Source organism: Galdieria sulphuraria, assembly GCF_000341285.1.
Source record: "Galdieria sulphuraria unplaced genomic scaffold scaf_22, whole genome shotgun sequence".
Taxonomy (NCBI): Eukaryota; Rhodophyta; class Bangiophyceae; order Galdieriales; family Galdieriaceae; genus Galdieria; species Galdieria sulphuraria.
This window is the reverse complement of record NW_005178453.1, coordinates 97,821-114,542: the sequence shown is the minus strand read 5'-3', so window position 1 is coordinate 114,542 and position 16,722 is coordinate 97,821. Positions and strand designations below refer to the sequence as shown.

The window sequence follows — 16,722 nt, the reverse complement described above, 5'->3', positions numbered from 1 at the left end:
GTGCAATAGCCCTGCTGGCCCAATGGATAAGGCACTCGGCTCCTAACTGAGAGATTCTGGGTTCGAGTCCCAGGTAGGGCGTCGACTCGAGTGGGCATGTAAATAATCGAAATTTTTGTCATTTATGACTTTGTTGAGGAATCACTTGGGAAGGCATTGTCGATTGTTTTTTGGTTGGAAACATCATTTTGTATTTCATTATACCTGTACCTACTATACAATGTCTGACGGTGGCGAGAAATTTGTACAAGATGGTAACCAAGAAACGAGAACTAAGGAATCAGTAAGTTTTGATGTCATTTATCTCTTCTCTTTGTTTTACATTTATACTTGTAGTCTCAGAAAGAAACAACAGATATTGAAAAGCCTCGACAGAAACTTTCCAAAGCTGAGAGAATAGCGTTAAGAAACCAAGCGAGTTTAGACAACAGTTTGTCGACGAAGATAAACTATCTTTGCGTCCAGGACGAATCAACACAGAACTTTGGCGAATATCAGCTTGTTCAGTCACTTGAAACGGTTTCAAGAAGCACTATTGTGTTTACTTCTGTTTCTAGTTTAGATAAGGAGAAAGTTGGCAAGCAGGTATGGATACGTGCGAGAGTTGATACAATCAGACCGAAAGGACGAAGTGCCTTTTTGGTTTTAAGACAATCACAGTATACTTTACAAGTGAGTTTTACATATGAAGAGTTATTTTATTTATTAGTCAACTAATATTATTTTAGGCAGTCGTTTCAGAGTCAGAGAGAGTTTCCCGACAAATGATAAAGTGGATGACCAAGGAAGTAGGAGAAGAGTGTCTTGTAGATATTTACGGCAGTGTTGTTGCAGCAGAAGTAAAGTCTTGTTCTCAACATGATGTTGAACTGCATGTTTGGAAGCTATACATTGTTAATAAAGTGAAAGCGAGACTTCCTATTCGAGTCGAAGATGCTGGACGTCCAGACTGGCAGGAAGGTGTTCATGTGTTAAGAGACACAAGACTGGATAATAGAGTTTTAGACCTTCGTGTTCCGTCACAGCAAGCAATCTTTCGTATTCAGTCCGGAGTTTGTCAACTTTTTCGGGAAATTTTGTTACGAGAAAGCTTTATTGAAATACATTCTCCTAAAATAATTGCAGGTGCTAGTGAAGGTGGTGCAGAAGTTTTCAAACTGAATTATTTTGGACAAAATGCATGCCTTGCTCAAAGTCCTCAACTTTATAAGCAAATGGCTATTTGTGGTGATTTGGAACGCGTATTTGAAATTGGACCCGTCTTTCGTGCTGAAAATTCTTATACACATCGTCATTTGTGTGAGTTTATTGGATTAGATATCGAAATGGCCATTCGAGAACATTATTTTGAGGTATCTTTTGTCAAAAATTTGCTATGTGATAGGTTTTTATTTCTTGTTTAATTTGAATAGGTGCTTGATGTTTTAGAACGATTGTTCATTGGTATCTTTGAAGGCATTTGTCAGCGTTTTGCAAGTGAAATTGAGTTGATTCAACAAAAATTTCAAATATCTCCCATTACTTATCTTCCTGCAGGACAAAATCCTCGATTGCATTTTCCAGAAGCAGTGCAGCTTTTGAGAGATAACGGTTATGTTCTAGAAGACTTGGAAGACCTTTCTACAGAGAATGAGAAGGCTTTAGGAAAGATTATAAAGGAAAAGTATGGAACAGATTTTTATACATTGGCAAGTTTCCCTGCAGCAGTTCGACCATTTTATACGATGCCTAAAGCAGACGATTCTCGATATTCTAATTCTTTTGATATGTTTTTACGAGGAGAAGAAATTGTTTCTGGAGCACAGCGCATTCACGACTCGGAGTTGTTAGAAACTCAAGTAAAAGCAAGAAATATTCCTTTATCATCCATTGAAGATTACATTAATGCCTTTAAATATGGAACTCCACCACATGGAGGAGCAGGAATTGGTTTAGAACGTGTAGTCATGTTATATTTAGGTGTTGGTAATATAAGAGAATGTTCGATGTTTCCAAGAGATCCAAAAAGATTAAGACCATAAAGAATGGAGATTCCGTTAATGGATTCTTCCGAGTTGTTACAAGACAAATATGGCTTTTCTTTGGAAGACTATTCTTTTCTCTTCTCCAGTCAACCAAAGGCAGTGACACAAGAGTTGACTGCGGATAATATTGAAGGAACCATTCCTAAAGATATTATCGGTTCCTATTTTCTGAATGGTCCTGGTCTGTTACAAATAGATGGAGACTGGTTTCACCCGTTTGATGGACACGGATTTATTCGAAGTCTTACGTTTAGAGGCGATGGTTCTTGCTTGTATCGTTCGAAATTTGTTGAGACAGAAGCCTATTTAGAGGAAACGAAAACTGGACACGGAGTGTATCGTGGCTTTGGGAAACTTTCGGGAGGTTGGTGGCGGAATGTTAGGTTTGACTACATTTAGCAACTTTTCTTATGTACATTCTGATCTATCGTTGGAATAGAGCAAAGATATTTAAAGTACCTGCTAATACTTGTGTGATCGAATGGGCAGATAACCTATTATGTCTTCACGAAGGTGGTTTACCTTATGCGTTGGATCCAAAAACACTGGAAACAAAAGGACAATATAGTTTTCAGAATAGTTTAGCAGCAAATGTATCTTTTCTTGCTCATACTCGACTGGACAAGGACAACAACCGACTATTGGGTTGTTCTGTTGTTCCTGGTCGTCACACTCGATTGACAGTTTATGAGTTTCGGTCAGATGGTTCACTATATTCTCAAATAGAACATTCCATTGCTGGTCTTTGTTATCTTCATGATTTTTGTTTTACCAAGTGAGTATATTTCTGTATAGACATATACAATGTGACATATTGGGATATTGATTCGATTGGTAGAAATTTTTATATTTTTACTTCGTCTTATTTGCAATGGAAGCCTTTGTCTCTTATAAAGGCATTGGCGGGCTTCGAGTCTTTACCAAAAGCAGTTACTAGCCACACTTTCAAAGATGCCGATTTGTTTTTGATTCCACGTCCTGATTCGAAGCTTGATCTTGAACCTGTCTCTTATTCATTGAATGAACCCTTGTTTACTATTCATCTAGGCAATGCTAGTGAAGAAGATGACAAGGTAGCAATATATACCTGTTCTTTTAAAGATTTCGTAATAGGAAATGAGTTTGGTTATTATCCTTGTCGTCCTGGTTATTTCGACCCACGTGCCAATGGAGGTGGAGCACCTCAGTATCTTCTCCGTATAGAAATAGACTGGAAGAGGAATCATTTGAATAAGAAATGGATAGATCATACAGCTTGTGACTTTCCCGAGGTGCATCCTCATCGAGAGGTGAGTTGAATAAGTAACTTGATAATTTGTTGTTTTTTTATACAAAATTTACTATAGGGAAAGAAGTGCAGATATCTGTATGCTTGTGCTTCAGCTTTTGATGATCTTCCTTTTCCATTCCAGTTAGTCGTCAAGTATGATTTGTTTCAAGAAACCAAAGAAATATGGCATTGTGGAAAGACGGACTTTGTGGGTGAAGTAATATTTATTCCTAAGATGGATGTTGAAGAGGAAGATGTTGGATATCTCATGGCGGCCATTTATCGTCCCAAAGGGCGATGTGTTGAATTTGCTATTTTTGATAGCCAACAAGTTGCCAAAGGTCCCATTTGTCGTATACGATCTCCACAACCATTTCCATATGGTTTTCATGGTTCCTTTGCAGAAGATGTTGTTGCATAATAGTATTGGGATTGATAGAATGTTGGGTGGGTAATACTGTGTAGAAAATAAAAAGGAATTGCAATACTTTATGAACTGCCTTGAATGTATTTGTCATAGTCTGGTTCGTCACTAGCTTCTACATGGTTATTATTCATAGAGGATTTTCCATTGCTTTGTACATTATCCTTGAAATTTTCCGAATAATTGTTATTGTTTTCTTTAAAAGTTGTTGGACTGGAAGGACTCTTATCTATCTTCTTTATGGTGGAAAGATATCCACACTGTGGAGTATCAGGAGCTGCATAAGTAACAAAGTCAAACTGAGGAATCAATTGAGTTCCTGTTTCATCCAACTTTAGATAACCGCCCAAGTCTTGTTCAAGATAAGGTAGTTCTGTTCTTGTCACTTTATACTCCTTAGGAAAGACATATTCTGCCAAGTAATAACCCCCTCCAAAAATAAGGACCAATAACGCTGTTCCAATGGCTGCTTCCCTATCCGAGACATCTTCGTGCTAAATCATGTCCAAGTCAGTAACTGAGTCCAACCATTCTCTCCCAAACAAGACTACCTACCATGTCCAACTGTCTAGAAAAGTCACAATCACCGTTCAACTCGTGATCTTTGGGTAAAGGTGCATGAGGAGGTTCATCAGGAGCCGTTAAACCTGAAACTGCTCTCACATCTTCGTTGTAAGATAACGGCATAAAGTGAAAAGTTTCCTTCTCTTCACTTGATTTTAATAGTTGGGAGGTATTGAAATATCTCATAAAAGACGTTCCACGAGAAAAGTTAGCTGTAGAAGGAATACTTGAAGTAATTTTACAAGGTACTTGCAAACGCAGCAAGGAAGAAGACAGTTTCCACAAAGTTATTGGAAGCATCCTCATCGTCTAATAATGTTGTCAAGCAACAAGAAGAGAAATGATTTGTGAATGATTTCGTTAAAAGCTTTTGATTGTTTCAAAGTAGAATAAAATATATGTTGAGAAGAATTTTAAGAAAGTGAAAGGCACTTTAATCACTTTGTCAATATATAGAAAGATGTTTATTGGATTGATGGCGTTTATAGGTATTTCTCATGTTGGTCATTGCAGGAGATACTCAAGTTGGACAAGTATATGTTGTCGTTCCAAATATTGTTTTTGTTGGTTTTCTTCCAGAAATCAGCGTTGGACAAGAATCCAAGTATCTTATTTAGTAAGAAGAACACAAAGACAGCCTGTTACCTGTGCCTACCGTCGACCACCTCGAAGGAACTTGATTCCCTTAAAACCTTCTCCAAAGAATAGATTACTGGCGTTTCTTCCTTACTTGATGCCCCTTTTAGACGGTGTTGTTTATGGGAGATTTGTGTTTGCTAAATATCCTGTTATTTCTGCTTTTATTTTCTATCCATTGCAACCGTTGCTAATTGTCTATCGAGGTATTCCCTTTTTGGCTTTTGTTCTCTTCGCCATGTTATTCTACTTCATTGTTCGTAATGAGACAGTGGACAATTTTATTAGGTTCAATACTATGCAAGCTATTCTCATAGACTTGGTATTGATTATTCCCCAAATGTTCCTTCATGCAACCTCAGCTTCTGGAGCTATACCTCCTGGTGTAGTAGAAAGCCTTTGTAGTTTGGTTTTCTGTGCTATAGTGGTTATCACTATGTACGTCATAATATGTGTGGCTCGAGGCAATAAGCCGGATCAAGTGCCATTGATTAGTGAAGCTTCACGAGCCCAATTGAATCGATTCTTTTGAGATCGGCACATCAAAAATAATAAATGTCGGAAGAAATCTTTTTACGTGGTGCTTTACTGAAATGGGTTCATCACTATGGAGTTTTCAAAGACTGCAAAGACTTTGTAGATAGTTCTTTGAAAGAAGATCCTCAAGTGGTTTTAGAAAAGTTTCACCAACTCATAAACTCTGGTTGTCAACAATGGGATAGGAATGGCTTGAACACTTTTCTTGATACTTATTTTCAACCACCAGGTTCGGATACCATCCGTTTCCAAGTAGAACAAAGTGTTCCCAATTGGTTCGACTTGCAACTTGAGTTAAAAGAAAACTTTGCGGCTATTCTAAATAGGGTAAAAGACGATCAGAGAGATTCTGTTCTTTCCTGGGTAACTTATCTCTTCGATTCTTGGCGATCTCTTTGTTTACAGGTGCATCCACAAGTCTATGAGCATCCATCAAGGTATACGTTGATTCCTTGGAAGAAGCCTATGATTGTAGCTGGAGGTCGTTTTCGAGAGTTTTACTATTGGGACTCTTATTTCATCATAAAGGGTTTGTTGAGTTGTGGACTATTTACTTTAGCTAGAGATATGGTGGATAATCTGCTCGATATGGTGTTCAAGTTTGGTTTTGTTCCCAATGGAGGTCGTATTTATTACCTGAACCGAAGTCAACCTCCTCTCTTAAGCGATATGGTTGCCATTCTTGTAAGAAATTGGTGCGACGATAACCCAAGTTTGCTCACATTTCTTCATCGTGCTCTACAAGGACTAGAAAAGGAATATGAATTCTTTTCCAATTATCGTTCAGTGTTTATAGGTGAACCACCAAGAATGCTCAATCGATATATTGTGAACACATCTGAACCTAGACCAGAGTCTTTCTGTAGCGACATGCGTTTGGTGAAAACATTATCTGAAGAGCAACAAAGAGAACAGTGCTTTTGTGGATTAGCATCAGCAGCTGAAAGTGGTTGGGACTTTTCTTCTCGTTGGTTTGAAGATGGATGCCATCTTCATACCATTTGTACTCAAAATATTATACCTGTATGTCTGAATAGCATTTTACTTAGAATGGAGTATCAAATAAGTAGTTTGTATCAGAATTATCTGTTACTCGACTCTATGGAACCCTTATCTTTAGATACCAAGAACCAATTGGAGCAACGTATTGTCTGGTTCAATCAACAACGTTCTATTCGTGCACAAGCCATGAGACATTTTCTATGGGATAAGCATTCTCTTCAATGGAAAGATTATGATATGAAAAGGGAACAATGGACTCAAAGACAATTTTCTTCTTCTGCTAGCAACTATCTACCTCTTTGGTCACATTCAATAGAATACTTGGTTTCTAGTCAAGAAGAAGCCAAAGGAATTGTAGAAAGTTTTTCGAATAGTGGATTGTTGCAGAGTGGTGGTGTCCTGACAACTACTTTTGAGTCGGGTCAGCAATGGGACTCTCCTAATGCTTGGCCTCCATTACAGGTATTTATTCATATTTCATTGATCAACTTGAATCCTCCTATGAGAATAGGATATGTTAGCTGAAGGGTTTCTTGCATTGGAAACATTTGCACCTGGTTGTGGAGCCCTACAAATAGCATCTAAAATAGTCACTCGATATATTCAATCTAGTTATCATGGCTGGTATGCAACTGGATATATGTATGAAAAGTACAACGGTATGTTGAATAGTGGACAAAGTGGAGGAGGTGGAGAATATAAACCACAAATTGGGTTTGGATGGACAAACGGTGTAGCTTTGTACTTTTTACGTCATTACGCTGGATTGATTGATTCTCAAATATTTTCATAAAAAGAAAAATATTTGATAATATAATGAAAGATTCGAATTGTATTTTGCCTAGTTATTACACCATATCTTTGTTATATGTCATCAAAGAGTATTCAAAGACTCTGTTCAGAGTGTTTCTGAACTTGGTATTTGAGAATGGCGTAACCAAACAAAGTAAACTAGGCAATAATAATATATATATATATAGAAGGAGTGCATAGTACTTGATTTGTCGTTTCTCTACCAAGTCAAGTCTCCAAAGCTCCCACACGCAGTGTATAGCGATCGTTTGACGTGTCTCTATCTGTAACATTTGTTGTGCTGGTTGCATCCAATGAATGGCGCAGAAACACGTGAGAAAATACGTAGTTTGTAGTCGAAGAAATAAAGTTAGACACGACAAGGATTCCTGTTCTTCTTGGCTTAAAGGGAAATGTCCCAATCGCTCCTGAATCAGACACGTTCTCTCACATTGTGCTTTGAGACTATTTTTCAAATTGATGATTTCGGTTGGTGGCGGAGTTGGTTTGAATTTTATACACCGAAGATAAAAAAAATACGACTTGTTATTTTTCGAATTGTTGCGATTCAACACAATATTTTGTCGACACGCTTCCGTTTCTGTTGTTGTGACGTAGTAATACCAAGAGACTTTTTATAGTGTAAAGTTGCGCTAGTTTGATAGTTTTTTTAAAAGACGACGTTGCTTATTTTGGAGAGTGTCTGGAGATTCATGAGTTTTCAACTTGTTCAATTCAATGGCACCTTCAAGAGGTTCAATATGGAACTATTCTTTGTTAGATACCTTGCACTCATTTTGGAAACCAAACACTGAAGAAACGTTCATTGAAGGATTACCGGAAGGATTGGTGGGTTGTCCATCGAACAGTTTAGGGGATATCGCTGTAGATAATAGTCACACAATTGAGGCTACCAGTAGCATTAGTATTGGGAACAGTTTGGGAAGCCTATCATCAAAACTTGAAAAAGGGTTGAAAGAAGAAAGAGAAGAAACTCGTCAACATTTCAAGGAAAAAGATACCGCTAATATTGTTCAAGACTCCACAACCCATTGTATTGGTGTTATGACGGAGTTTATTTTCGATTCTGATGGATGTTGTTCACAAATATTTCTTTGTGGTGATTGGAACAATTGGGAACCCATTCCTATGCTAATGGCTAATGATGGTATGCATGTTGTTAAATTGTGTATTCCTATTTGCTAAGTTGTGAAATTTGTCAGCTATTCGATGGTCCATTGTTACTCCAGTGCCTATAGGTTATCATGAATTTGGTTTTGTTTCCGATGAAGGCGTTTGGAAATGGAGTAGGAAGCATCCATGGAATGAAACCAAAGGTTGCAACTGGAGAAGAATACGAGGTCCCAATAAAAGTCAGAAATGGAAAGAGAATCTGTCTCCTAGTTGGTGGACTTTGTTGGGTTGTATTCCTTTATTCATATTACTGTGGATATTGATTGTATTGGAAAGATTCAAAGCGATCTTTATAGATGATACAGTAGTGTTGTCTAAATGTGACTATTTGGTAAATGAATGTTTACGAGAAGAACAACAAACAACAGATAGAAGAAATAACGATTCTTGGTTGATTGGTTCTCAAGACTGTATATTTCAATGTGCTTTGAAGGTTTGCAAAATGTTTCCTCGAACAGACATTTTGATGATTCGTGAATTGCATTGGAAGAGATTGTTTCTTGTGGCTATTACAATCTATACTTTGGGGAGATTCTTACCAGAAATTTTGTGGATTCTATTACGATAGAATATCCATTCTCAGCACAAAATATCATCTTTGAATAAATGTAAAATATTTTCTCAATGGTAGTAGTTGTTTCTCTTCATACAGAAAAGATATATTTCATTTCCGGTTTAACAAATCTTTCTGTTTTTTTATAAACCAGGAAAGTCTGTAGATTCTGCTTGATCATAAGCCATTGAACGCACAAAATCGAAAAACTTTTGACCCAAAATGCTCAAAGTATCCTTTTGAAAGAAAATATCAATAGGCTCTGGCCAACGTAAATAGGTCACTGCTTCCATTGGTTTGCCTAAGTCATTGAGATTCCATTATTCAGTATATCCATCAACACATCTCAACCATTCCTTTCATGTACCTTTGGTAACTGCATACGAACGTGATACTGCAGAAATTTGTCTATAAGATTCGACATCATAAAAACTAACTGCATTTTCTCCAGCAAAAGAAATGTTGTTGGCTATAGAACTTCGAACGATAAGTCCCTAAGTACTTTTATACAAACAACTTTCCCATCGATAATACACTACGCACCACCAAGTCTTCTGGAGAACAATAACAATCCTTGGGTTGATTATTATCCTTCATTTCCATACAAGTGAATACAACCGTTGCTTCATGTTTCTTCAAGACTCGGAAGATAGGTGAATATCCATTTCGGTATCGAGTGTTGTAATAACCGGCAGTTAATTCCGATGCATGCGCTTTGGAACGAAAATGCCAATGAACACCAGCCACTTTCACTGCCAAGTGGAACTGACCCGTAAAGTCGTTGTTGGGATTGGAAAGATCGAAAAAAACTTGAGTAGCAGCAGTTAAAACTCTATCAGCATGTTGAATAAGCTCATTAGAATACCAATTTAAGAAAAAGTCACCTATCATACATCCATACATACATACATATATACATGAGAAAGTCAATCGAACAACGATAGAAACTTACCATATCTCGTATTCCACATACCGCCATCATCTCGAAAGAACAATGTCTCTGAAGGTGAGCTATTATAAAACCCAACATCCTTTGCATAAGGAGGATGTCCCCATTCCGATATTCCATGTTTATCTGCTTCTGACTGTAGACGACCTAAGAGATACTTATCAAAACACTGGAATTCCCCAACTCCACAAAAAGTCCACTTGTTCAATTGATAACTAGGATAGCGTAATTCTCCAGCAGGACCCAATCCAATCTGTACTTGACTGATAACATTGCCAAAAAATTCTCGAAAAGTTTCCCGAAAAGATATAAAAAAGTCTTGATAGACTTGGACAGCTGTCCTTCCCATCAAAACAGGTTCTTCATCGATACCCCAACTTAGATATTCGTCATCTGCACTTCCATCTCTACAAGTTGTATCAATATTTATCCTCATAATGACTCTCATTATTCCATGGATTACTTGCCTATCCTTGAAAAAGATATCAGAGTCATTCTCAGCAACTGCAAATATCCACTTGGGCAATGGAATATAACAACGATCACCCACATTTCCACCACAACTAACAAGAATCCAATCATCATCACTCATGGTCAACAATGCCTAAAAGCCATACCGATGAAAGCTAAGTACTGTCTGTAGTTTGAGATTGGCAGACTTCATCAACTGACACAATTCGATATAAGGTTTCCAGTCATATTGTCGAGGCTCTTTTTCTACCAACCCAAACCATATGTCCACCATTAGACCTTCTACTCCAAGTTTCTTCCACTGTTCTAGAATCCAACTGATATTCTTGCCATCATAATCTTTTTTTAGTTGCCCGTCATCAGAAACACTCGTCAGTGGCATCATAACCTAATAAAAACTTAAGAAAAAACCCCTAAAGTAGAGAATAGGACATACATAAATTGGAACTCCAGGGGCATTGGGTATAGATCCACCTTTCATAGGACTGCCTGCAGCATCTTTGTTGTGCAAAGGAAAACTAGCGTGGCTTTTGAAAACAACTGAATAACAAGCTATACAAAACAACACAAAGATGGTCCAGCCTGTGATAAAAGTAGTTGGCCTCGAATGACATCTAGTCCATGTTACTAAGTGTCATATAAACGGCGTGAAGTAATATTACCCATATCTTCTTTTCAATAGATGCATATTCAAAATATAATATTGTTATGGATAACTATATATACATAAATATATATATATATATATATATATATATATATATATATGCGATATCTTTTTACAGAGAAGAATAGGAAATGGCTTCCAACTGAATCCACAAAAGGATTTTTGGAGAGCTTTTAATAACGTCTACGGTTTTCATTTCGATATTCCATACCAATACAAGAACACAGTAAACTTGGATGGTTATTATTACTACCTCGTTCTATTTGAAAAGCAACCCCCATAAAGTCTTGAATATCTCTCAATAACTGTATAGTACAAGGTGTTAGGCGACCCAATTCTACCGTTGATAAATCTGCACTCGATAAGGCCATCCATAAACATATAAAAAGTTGATGTTGAGTATCTACAACACTATTTTCCATAGCTTGGAAAAGTATTGCTTGGGTAGCTTCTTGAGACACACTTGATAATATTTCTTCGTTCCAGTCCTTTCCCTTCCAACAACTATCTGCTCCTAATATAAAGCCACTCGATGTTTCAGCAAAAAGTGATAGACTGATACTAGGTTCATCTGTTCCTCCAGGATTCCAATCGGAGTAAATAAAGACATCCGTCAAATATTCACAAAGGATATTTCTCGAGTTGTCTATCAATTGGCTCGCAACATTGGGAGGTATTCTTGAACAATATGCCATACCACGTATTCGTTTTATCTCTTCTCGATTCTTCCATTCTATAGGCTCCAAAGCCTTCAGGATAATCGGACAAGTGAACAATACTTCACCCAACCCATAAGCAGAACTATCCCTTTTCTTGATCTTGAGACTACATTCCTTTCCTAAACCAAGTTTTCTTAATAAAGGAATGGTTACATTCTGAAAAGTATCCACAGAAGTATCCAAAGGATGAGCAGTTACACCTGTTAGAGTTGCTTCCAAAGTTCTCTTACAATAAGGAGCTAGTAAAGCCAAAAATTCCAAATAATAAGTTAACCCTCTACACGTAGAACACTGATGAGTAACGTTGCCTCCTATCAACACACCAGGTTGTATGGTTACTAGGCATTGTGCTTCATCCAGTTGCAACTGAGTTCCACTAGTTATTCGATCCAACAAACGCAATAAAGATATTTCATTAGGTTTTAATAGTTGGGAATGGTTGGGTTCTTCAGAAAAGTCAAATACAATCTGTTTACCAGTAAATAGAGCGAGAAGCAAACGGTAACGAAAGTTCACTCGACGATGGACTCGAATGGCCATCTCAAAAGACTCAGTTGTATGAAAGTCTCACACTATGTGAATTAGTAATTATTCTCATACAATATTACAAGTAGTTTCATTTTCTAAAAAGAATCAACAAACTTGAGTTTCAGTATTTTCCTTTTGTAATCGCTGCAACTCTAAAAAGTGTTCTACAATAGCTAAAATAGCCGGTTTTGTCTCCATAATACGAACAGCACAACTAAAATCTGCTGTCTTTGCAACTTGGTCGGCGACCTGCCAAAGTTTGGGATCCTTCAACTCCAGTCGACAATCCCAAAAAGTAGTATAGAGTCTCTTCAATATGATTTCCTTAAAATGTTCTTTTGCTGCTCCGTGTGCAAAAGGACTCTTGCGAAGGACGATGTCGTATTCATAATTGGGCAACACTTTGATACCGCCGTTGAAAGGTTCGAAACCACCTTGTCGTTGAAAACAAGCTTTGGCTCTACGAAGGGTCTCATTAAGTTTCCACTCCCTTAGATCATAAGTTTCATAGCGTATGGTGAAACACTTCAGTAGATTGGCCTCATCCGAAAGAGGAGAAAAACGGCCTCTTTCTCTCACAAACATAGCTCGGTAGTCAGGTACTAGAAAATCCTGAACCATTGCTTTAACTTTCTCGGGAAGATAAGGTAACTTTGGTGTTAGTTTTTTATGAGCAGTTTGCATCGTTCTTTACAAGTCCAAAACACCTTATGGGATTGATTCTGATGAGAAATGCATATTTACGTATCAAACCATTTTATTAAAGAACATTGTTCAATAAGTGATCATGATAACACAATTTCAAACTGGTGATACTTGTGTGTAAAAGAAAAAGGCTCTCTATATATAAATTGTACAAATATCCTACTTTGTGATGCCAGGAGGTTTCTCTTTCAGTTCATCAAGTAACGATTGCAACTCTGTTTCTGAAAGCTCATCTAGACGCTTCTGTAAAACTTTATCTTCATAATCTTTTAGCTGTTGAACGTATGTCATCTCTTTGTTGGCAACCCGAGCAAAATAAGACAAGGTCCAAATGCCCATACCAAAGACAGATAATAATCCAGTGGTTACCAACCCAGCAGTTTGTTCTGATAATTGAAAAACATGTTGCAACAACAAATAACAAAGAAAAGAACATCCAGTAACAACGGCTCCTAACTTTAATACATCTCCATTAGTTTCTAAAGCAAAAAACTTGGAGCTAGTTGACTTTTCGGGGTCTTTTTCTTGGTGGGAAGCTAGAATTTCTATACTATTGAACCCCAAACGATTAAGTTGAGAGGTTCGTAAACCACGTCTGTGAAAACAAGGGATACAACTATATCTCGTATAAATACTTTTTACACAACGCTGCCCTTGTGGTCTCAGTTGGATAGGATGTAAATAGCCATAACAATAAAACAACATATCTCTTTTGAGAAATTGCTCTTGACCAATTGTTCTATCTCTCTCTCTCTCTCTTCTTCCACAAGAGACGTCGATTCCTAATGAAACGACATGAATTGCTTGTGCATAAAATGACAAAGCATCCACAATTGTTGTTATATTCTTAGGGTACCTATTCTTCGTCAGTGATAGGCAAAACATCTATGTCTTTGAGTCAACTCAATCATACAAAATTACCAAAACTGTTAAACAAGTGTACCTTTCCTACACTTTGCTATGTAGTAGGAATAGCAGCAACTGTTGGAAGAGCATTTTCTGGAGTCGGTCAACCTCCAGTAATGGGTGTAGTTGCTGACGCTTTAGCACAACAAGGATTCCATTCCAGAGGAACAATCACAACGATATACTTTCTCTCTATCATTTTGGCTGCAGTTTTGATGCCGCTTGCTGGATATCTTTTTGATATATTGGGAGCCAGAAGAACAGGTCTGATTGTCATATTTTTACTGTCTGCTTCGTGTTTTCTATTTGCATATGGAAATATTCATGAGTCTATATCTTCTTTATTGTTGGTGTTTGTGTCCATTCGTTTCTTTGGACAAGGAGCACTCAACTTGGTATCTACAAATATGATCAATCAATGGTGGACCAAAGAGCGGAGAGTCGTTCAAGGTTGGTCAAGTTTTGTTTATTCTTTTGTAATGTTTGGTATTCTTCCTCCTTGGATGATGTGGTTACAAAACAAATATGGTTGGCAACATACTTTGGGTATATTGGGAAGTATAATACTTTGTGTTATGGTTCCCGTTTGTTATTTATTCTACATGAATGATATTCATATGTATGGATTCACAAGCATATGTGATAAAGATGTACAACGATATCCCATAGATGATGAAGAATATGAAATGAATCAAGCTTATTGGCCTTCTGAAGAAGAAGAAGAAGACGATTTTATTCCAAACTTACCACACTATTCCAACAACAGGATAGATAAACAGAATTCTCTACTTTTATTCTCACCAGAGTTGAAACAAGATGAAAAAGCGCTTTGTGAATGTCATTGGATAGATGCCATGAGCAGTTGCTATTTTTGGAAATTTTCTTGGGTAAGTAGTAGTAAAGAGTTGTTATGGAGATGACCATCGACCGACTTACAATCAAAAATAGTGTTGTTTCTCATGGGGATTTCTTACAACTGGCTTGTTTTTTCATTTAAATGCTATATACCTAAAAATGAATGTTTATGGAATAACTAGTGTTTCCAATACTTTTTTATTGATTGGTCTATTTTCAGCTATATTCAGTTTATTCCCAGTCTATATAGATACAACCAATGGTTTGCGTCCATTACGAGTCTCCATGTTTCTTCTGGTAAGTATATCCAGCAATCAGTGGAAGTTCTATCCCATGCCTTAACAAACATATACATCATTTCAGGGTTTGTCTCTTTTGGTCGTCAATTTTATTCATCTGCGCATATTTGAATGGTTACTTGGTGTAGCCATTGGCGGTGTAATGGGAATGATGAACGTCTATTCTGTGGTGTTGTTGGCTGAATGGTTCGGTACAAAACATATTGGAAAAATTGCAGGCATCAATCAGGCTATCACACAGTTGGGATCGGCTTTAGGTCCACTTGTCCTTCTTAAAGTTGCCAATTGGACAGATAGTTATTTGGGACCACTTCTTGTTTGTTCCATATGGCCTTTTCTTACTATTTTATGGCTTCATTGATAAGAGAATGTTGAATATATTATATAACCTTATTGGCTCAATCCTTCTTTTGCAACTTGCTAGGATTGGAGTTGTAAGAAATGATTCCAAAGCCTTTGTTTCCTTCCGAATGTATCTGCATCTGAATATACATCATAGGTCTCTCCAAGCATCAACTCTAATACTTTTTCACGTATTTTCCAAGTCCATGAATAATGGGGAATCGAGAAATTGACTTGTCGTTGTTGCATCGTTGACGGTAAATAAATACTTTGTACTGGTTCTACAACTTTGATACAGTTGGTGATAAAAACTTCCTAAATATTCACATACACACATGTATAAATATGTATATAACCATTTCATGAAACAGCAAATTGTTGCAACTTACCTTCCAATCTTCTATATCATGCAATCCAGGGGCATCGTATAACAATGGAATATGGAGTAGTTGACAGGCCTTTTCTACAAATTGTGCTGCTATTCCACCAAGAACTCCATTTCCTGCAGTCTTTACATAACCTTGGCTATAAACAACAAAAAAATTGGTTGTACTTCCTTCCAAACAAGTGTTATTCTCTGCTACCAACAAAAGTTCCTTTGGATGTTCTTTATTCTTATCAATATGAGTATAATACAGAGGCAAACGTTGTCTATCATTGACCCAAAACCAGATTAGAAGACTTCCCATAAGAAACATGAAATACTTACTGCACCCATAACGAATCTTTTGCACCAGGACACTGTCTCGAAAAGTAAACACACTGTAAAATATGTTGACTTGGATAGTTCCACTGAACTGACGAAGCTCGAGCCACAACTTGTCGTCCCTTGAGTGGAACCAATACGACCACACAAACCGCATAATCCTTTGCGTTTTGTTTCATGAAAGAATGCAGCTTCTTTTCTAAGCAAAATATGGCTTCCCGAATAGTCAGAATAACTGACTCTCTTAAAGACGAAACAGTGCAATCAAAGTCTCTCGAATCATCCACAACAACTTGCTGCTGTTCTCTCAAAGCTTGTAGAGATGAAGCAAGTCGATTCAAATGTCTATTCAACGCAATAATACTGTGCATATTCTTCGCAGTAAGCATAGTCGTATATGCTCCTTGTGGAAAAGCGCATAAAAACTCCTGAGCAGACTCCCAACAAGCTTTAGGCAGCAAGTCTTCCCCAACTGGCAATCCATTCATAGCCAAACCACAAACTGAAGACTCATTGCTCTCAGCTTTTTGTTTCTTCCAAGCGCTTTTTGCCATCCTTTGTCTATTCCTGTTCCTTTAT

General features: G+C 37.3%; 11 protein-coding genes and 1 non-coding gene across 13 annotated transcripts; 6 read left to right on the top strand and 6 right to left on the bottom strand.

The window, feature by feature from the left end:
- The first annotated feature begins 8 nt into the window (after positions 1–8).
- Positions 9–81, top strand: Gasu_nc0032. The gene has a single exon. It is a non-coding gene; the product is annotated as a tRNA-Arg (tRNA).
- A 1-nt stretch (position 82) lies between these two features.
- Gasu_29370 (beta-carotene 15,15-dioxygenase, putative) lies at positions 83–3,747 on the top strand. 2 transcript variants are annotated; one of them, XM_005706179.1, is made up of 8 exons: positions 83–283; positions 337–672; positions 729–1,352; positions 1,413–1,961; positions 2,031–2,407; positions 2,464–2,799; positions 2,863–3,313; positions 3,371–3,747. In XM_005706179.1, exons 1-8 carry the CDS (start codon positions 221–223, stop codon positions 3,713–3,715), a joined length of 3,081 nt encoding a protein of 1,026 aa, XP_005706236.1. In that variant the 5' UTR covers positions 83–220; the 3' UTR covers positions 3,716–3,747. The 2 variants fall into 2 exon arrangements, with proteins under 2 accessions (XP_005706236.1, XP_005706237.1); XM_005706180.1 differs by lacking the exons at positions 83–283; positions 337–672; positions 729–1,352; positions 1,413–1,961 and having other exon boundaries at positions 2,373–2,799.
- A 4-nt stretch (positions 3,748–3,751) lies between these two features.
- Gasu_29360 (uncharacterized protein) lies at positions 3,752–4,692 on the bottom strand. Its single transcript, XM_005706178.1, has 2 exons — positions 4,274–4,692; positions 3,752–4,212 (listed from the first exon to the last, which is right to left on the bottom strand). The coding sequence occupies exons 1-2, from the start codon at positions 4,580–4,582 to the stop codon at positions 3,784–3,786; spliced, it is 738 nt and encodes a 245-aa protein (XP_005706235.1). The 5' UTR covers positions 4,583–4,692; the 3' UTR covers positions 3,752–3,783.
- A 20-nt stretch (positions 4,693–4,712) lies between these two features.
- Positions 4,713–5,501, top strand: Gasu_29350 (uncharacterized protein). The gene has a single exon (XM_005706177.1). It carries the CDS (start codon positions 4,743–4,745, stop codon positions 5,448–5,450), a length of 708 nt encoding a protein of 235 aa, XP_005706234.1. The 5' UTR covers positions 4,713–4,742; the 3' UTR covers positions 5,451–5,501.
- Position 5,502: 1 nt separating this feature from the next.
- Gasu_29340 (alpha,alpha-trehalase) lies at positions 5,503–7,947 on the top strand. Its single transcript, XM_005706176.1, has 3 exons — positions 5,503–5,515; positions 5,559–6,919; positions 6,969–7,947. Exons 1-3 carry the CDS (start codon positions 5,512–5,514, stop codon positions 7,248–7,250), a joined length of 1,647 nt encoding a protein of 548 aa, XP_005706233.1. The 5' UTR covers positions 5,503–5,511; the 3' UTR covers positions 7,251–7,947.
- Positions 7,948–7,972: 25 nt separating this feature from the next.
- On the top strand, positions 7,973–9,065 carry Gasu_29330 (uncharacterized protein). Its single transcript, XM_005706175.1, has 2 exons — positions 7,973–8,417; positions 8,473–9,065. The coding sequence occupies exons 1-2, from the start codon at positions 7,988–7,990 to the stop codon at positions 9,009–9,011; spliced, it is 969 nt and encodes a 322-aa protein (XP_005706232.1). The 5' UTR covers positions 7,973–7,987; the 3' UTR covers positions 9,012–9,065.
- Positions 9,066–9,086: 21 nt separating this feature from the next.
- Positions 9,087–11,122, bottom strand: Gasu_29320 (beta-amylase). Its single transcript, XM_005706174.1, has 8 exons — positions 11,079–11,122; positions 10,853–11,030; positions 10,563–10,804; positions 10,413–10,508; positions 9,949–10,352; positions 9,540–9,880; positions 9,364–9,490; positions 9,087–9,297 (listed from the first exon to the last, which is right to left on the bottom strand). The coding sequence occupies exons 1-8, from the start codon at positions 11,102–11,104 to the stop codon at positions 9,140–9,142; spliced, it is 1,572 nt and encodes a 523-aa protein (XP_005706231.1). The 5' UTR covers positions 11,105–11,122; the 3' UTR covers positions 9,087–9,139.
- A 79-nt stretch (positions 11,123–11,201) lies between these two features.
- On the bottom strand, positions 11,202–12,362 carry Gasu_29310 (RNA 3'-terminal phosphate cyclase-like protein). The gene has a single exon (XM_005706173.1). It carries the CDS (start codon positions 12,340–12,342, stop codon positions 11,257–11,259), a length of 1,086 nt encoding a protein of 361 aa, XP_005706230.1. The 5' UTR covers positions 12,343–12,362; the 3' UTR covers positions 11,202–11,256.
- A 9-nt stretch (positions 12,363–12,371) lies between these two features.
- Positions 12,372–13,062, bottom strand: Gasu_29300 (uncharacterized protein). The gene has a single exon (XM_005706172.1). It carries the CDS (start codon positions 13,012–13,014, stop codon positions 12,436–12,438), a length of 579 nt encoding a protein of 192 aa, XP_005706229.1. The 5' UTR covers positions 13,015–13,062; the 3' UTR covers positions 12,372–12,435.
- Positions 13,063–13,071: 9 nt separating this feature from the next.
- Positions 13,072–13,852, bottom strand: Gasu_29290 (uncharacterized protein). Its single transcript, XM_005706171.1, has one exon. It carries the CDS (start codon positions 13,738–13,740, stop codon positions 13,195–13,197), a length of 546 nt encoding a protein of 181 aa, XP_005706228.1. The 5' UTR covers positions 13,741–13,852; the 3' UTR covers positions 13,072–13,194.
- Positions 13,853–13,862: 10 nt separating this feature from the next.
- Positions 13,863–15,490, top strand: Gasu_29280 (MFS transporter). The gene is made up of 3 exons (XM_005706170.1): positions 13,863–14,828; positions 14,890–15,093; positions 15,160–15,490. Exons 1-3 carry the CDS (start codon positions 13,923–13,925, stop codon positions 15,454–15,456), a joined length of 1,407 nt encoding a protein of 468 aa, XP_005706227.1. The 5' UTR covers positions 13,863–13,922; the 3' UTR covers positions 15,457–15,490.
- A 1-nt stretch (position 15,491) lies between these two features.
- On the bottom strand, positions 15,492–16,722 carry Gasu_29270 (uncharacterized protein). Its single transcript, XM_005706169.1, has 3 exons — positions 16,147–16,722; positions 15,827–16,088; positions 15,492–15,752 (listed from the first exon to the last, which is right to left on the bottom strand). Exons 1-3 carry the CDS (start codon positions 16,695–16,697, stop codon positions 15,516–15,518), a joined length of 1,050 nt encoding a protein of 349 aa, XP_005706226.1. The 5' UTR covers positions 16,698–16,722; the 3' UTR covers positions 15,492–15,515.

What these genes read in the sequence shown, in the direction of transcription:
- Gasu_29350 (XM_005706177.1), top strand. Translation starts at nt 4,743, where the DNA reads ATGTTTATTGGATTGATGGCGTTTATAGGTATTTCTCATGTTGGTCAT.
- Gasu_29290 (XM_005706171.1), bottom strand. Translation starts at nt 13,740, where the DNA reads ATGTTGTTTTATTGTTATGGCTATTTACATCCTATCCAACTGAGACCA.
- Gasu_29360 (XM_005706178.1), bottom strand. Translation starts at nt 4,582, where the DNA reads ATGCTTCCAATAACTTTGTGGAAACTGTCTTCTTCCTTGCTGCGTTTG. An exon ending in TTTCTAGACAGTTGGACATG is followed by an intron (nt 4,213 to 4,273) that starts GTAGGTAGTCTT and finishes GACATGATTTAG; the next exon opens with CACGAAGATGTCTCGGATAG.
- Gasu_29340 (XM_005706176.1), top strand. An exon ending in ATGCTTGGCCTCCATTACAG is followed by an intron (nt 6,920 to 6,968) that starts GTATTTATTCAT and finishes CTATGAGAATAG; the next exon opens with GATATGTTAGCTGAAGGGTT.
- Gasu_29370 (XM_005706179.1), top strand. Translation starts at nt 221, where the DNA reads ATGTCTGACGGTGGCGAGAAATTTGTACAAGATGGTAACCAAGAAACG. An exon ending in CATGATTTTTGTTTTACCAA is followed by an intron (nt 2,800 to 2,862) that starts GTGAGTATATTT and finishes TTCGATTGGTAG; the next exon opens with AAATTTTTATATTTTTACTT. An exon ending in AGGTGCATCCTCATCGAGAG is followed by an intron (nt 3,314 to 3,370) that starts GTGAGTTGAATA and finishes AATTTACTATAG; the next exon opens with GGAAAGAAGTGCAGATATCT.
- Gasu_29280 (XM_005706170.1), top strand. Translation starts at nt 13,923, where the DNA reads ATGTCTTTGAGTCAACTCAATCATACAAAATTACCAAAACTGTTAAAC. An exon ending in ATTTTTGGAAATTTTCTTGG is followed by an intron (nt 14,829 to 14,889) that starts GTAAGTAGTAGT and finishes AATCAAAAATAG; the next exon opens with TGTTGTTTCTCATGGGGATT. An exon ending in GAGTCTCCATGTTTCTTCTG is followed by an intron (nt 15,094 to 15,159) that starts GTAAGTATATCC and finishes ACATCATTTCAG; the next exon opens with GGTTTGTCTCTTTTGGTCGT.
- Gasu_29320 (XM_005706174.1), bottom strand. Translation starts at nt 11,104, where the DNA reads ATGCATCTATTGAAAAGAAGATATGG. An exon ending in CTATTGAAAAGAAGATATGG is followed by an intron (nt 11,031 to 11,078) that starts GTAATATTACTT and finishes AACATGGACTAG; the next exon opens with ATGTCATTCGAGGCCAACTA. An exon ending in GATATCTTTTTCAAGGATAG is followed by an intron (nt 10,353 to 10,412) that starts GCAAGTAATCCA and finishes TACAACTTGTAG; the next exon opens with AGATGGAAGTGCAGATGACG.
- Gasu_29270 (XM_005706169.1), bottom strand. Translation starts at nt 16,697, where the DNA reads ATGGCAAAAAGCGCTTGGAAGAAACAAAAAGCTGAGAGCAATGAGTCT. An exon ending in AAAGATTCGTTATGGGTGCA is followed by an intron (nt 16,089 to 16,146) that starts GTAAGTATTTCA and finishes GGTCAATGATAG; the next exon opens with ACAACGTTTGCCTCTGTATT. An exon ending in ATGATATAGAAGATTGGAAG is followed by an intron (nt 15,753 to 15,826) that starts GTAAGTTGCAAC and finishes GTGAATATTTAG; the next exon opens with GAAGTTTTTATCACCAACTG.
- Gasu_29300 (XM_005706172.1), bottom strand. Translation starts at nt 13,014, where the DNA reads ATGCAAACTGCTCATAAAAAACTAACACCAAAGTTACCTTATCTTCCC.
- Gasu_29310 (XM_005706173.1), bottom strand. Translation starts at nt 12,342, where the DNA reads ATGGCCATTCGAGTCCATCGTCGAGTGAACTTTCGTTACCGTTTGCTT.
- Gasu_29330 (XM_005706175.1), top strand. Translation starts at nt 7,988, where the DNA reads ATGGCACCTTCAAGAGGTTCAATATGGAACTATTCTTTGTTAGATACC. An exon ending in TATGCTAATGGCTAATGATG is followed by an intron (nt 8,418 to 8,472) that starts GTATGCATGTTG and finishes GAAATTTGTCAG; the next exon opens with CTATTCGATGGTCCATTGTT.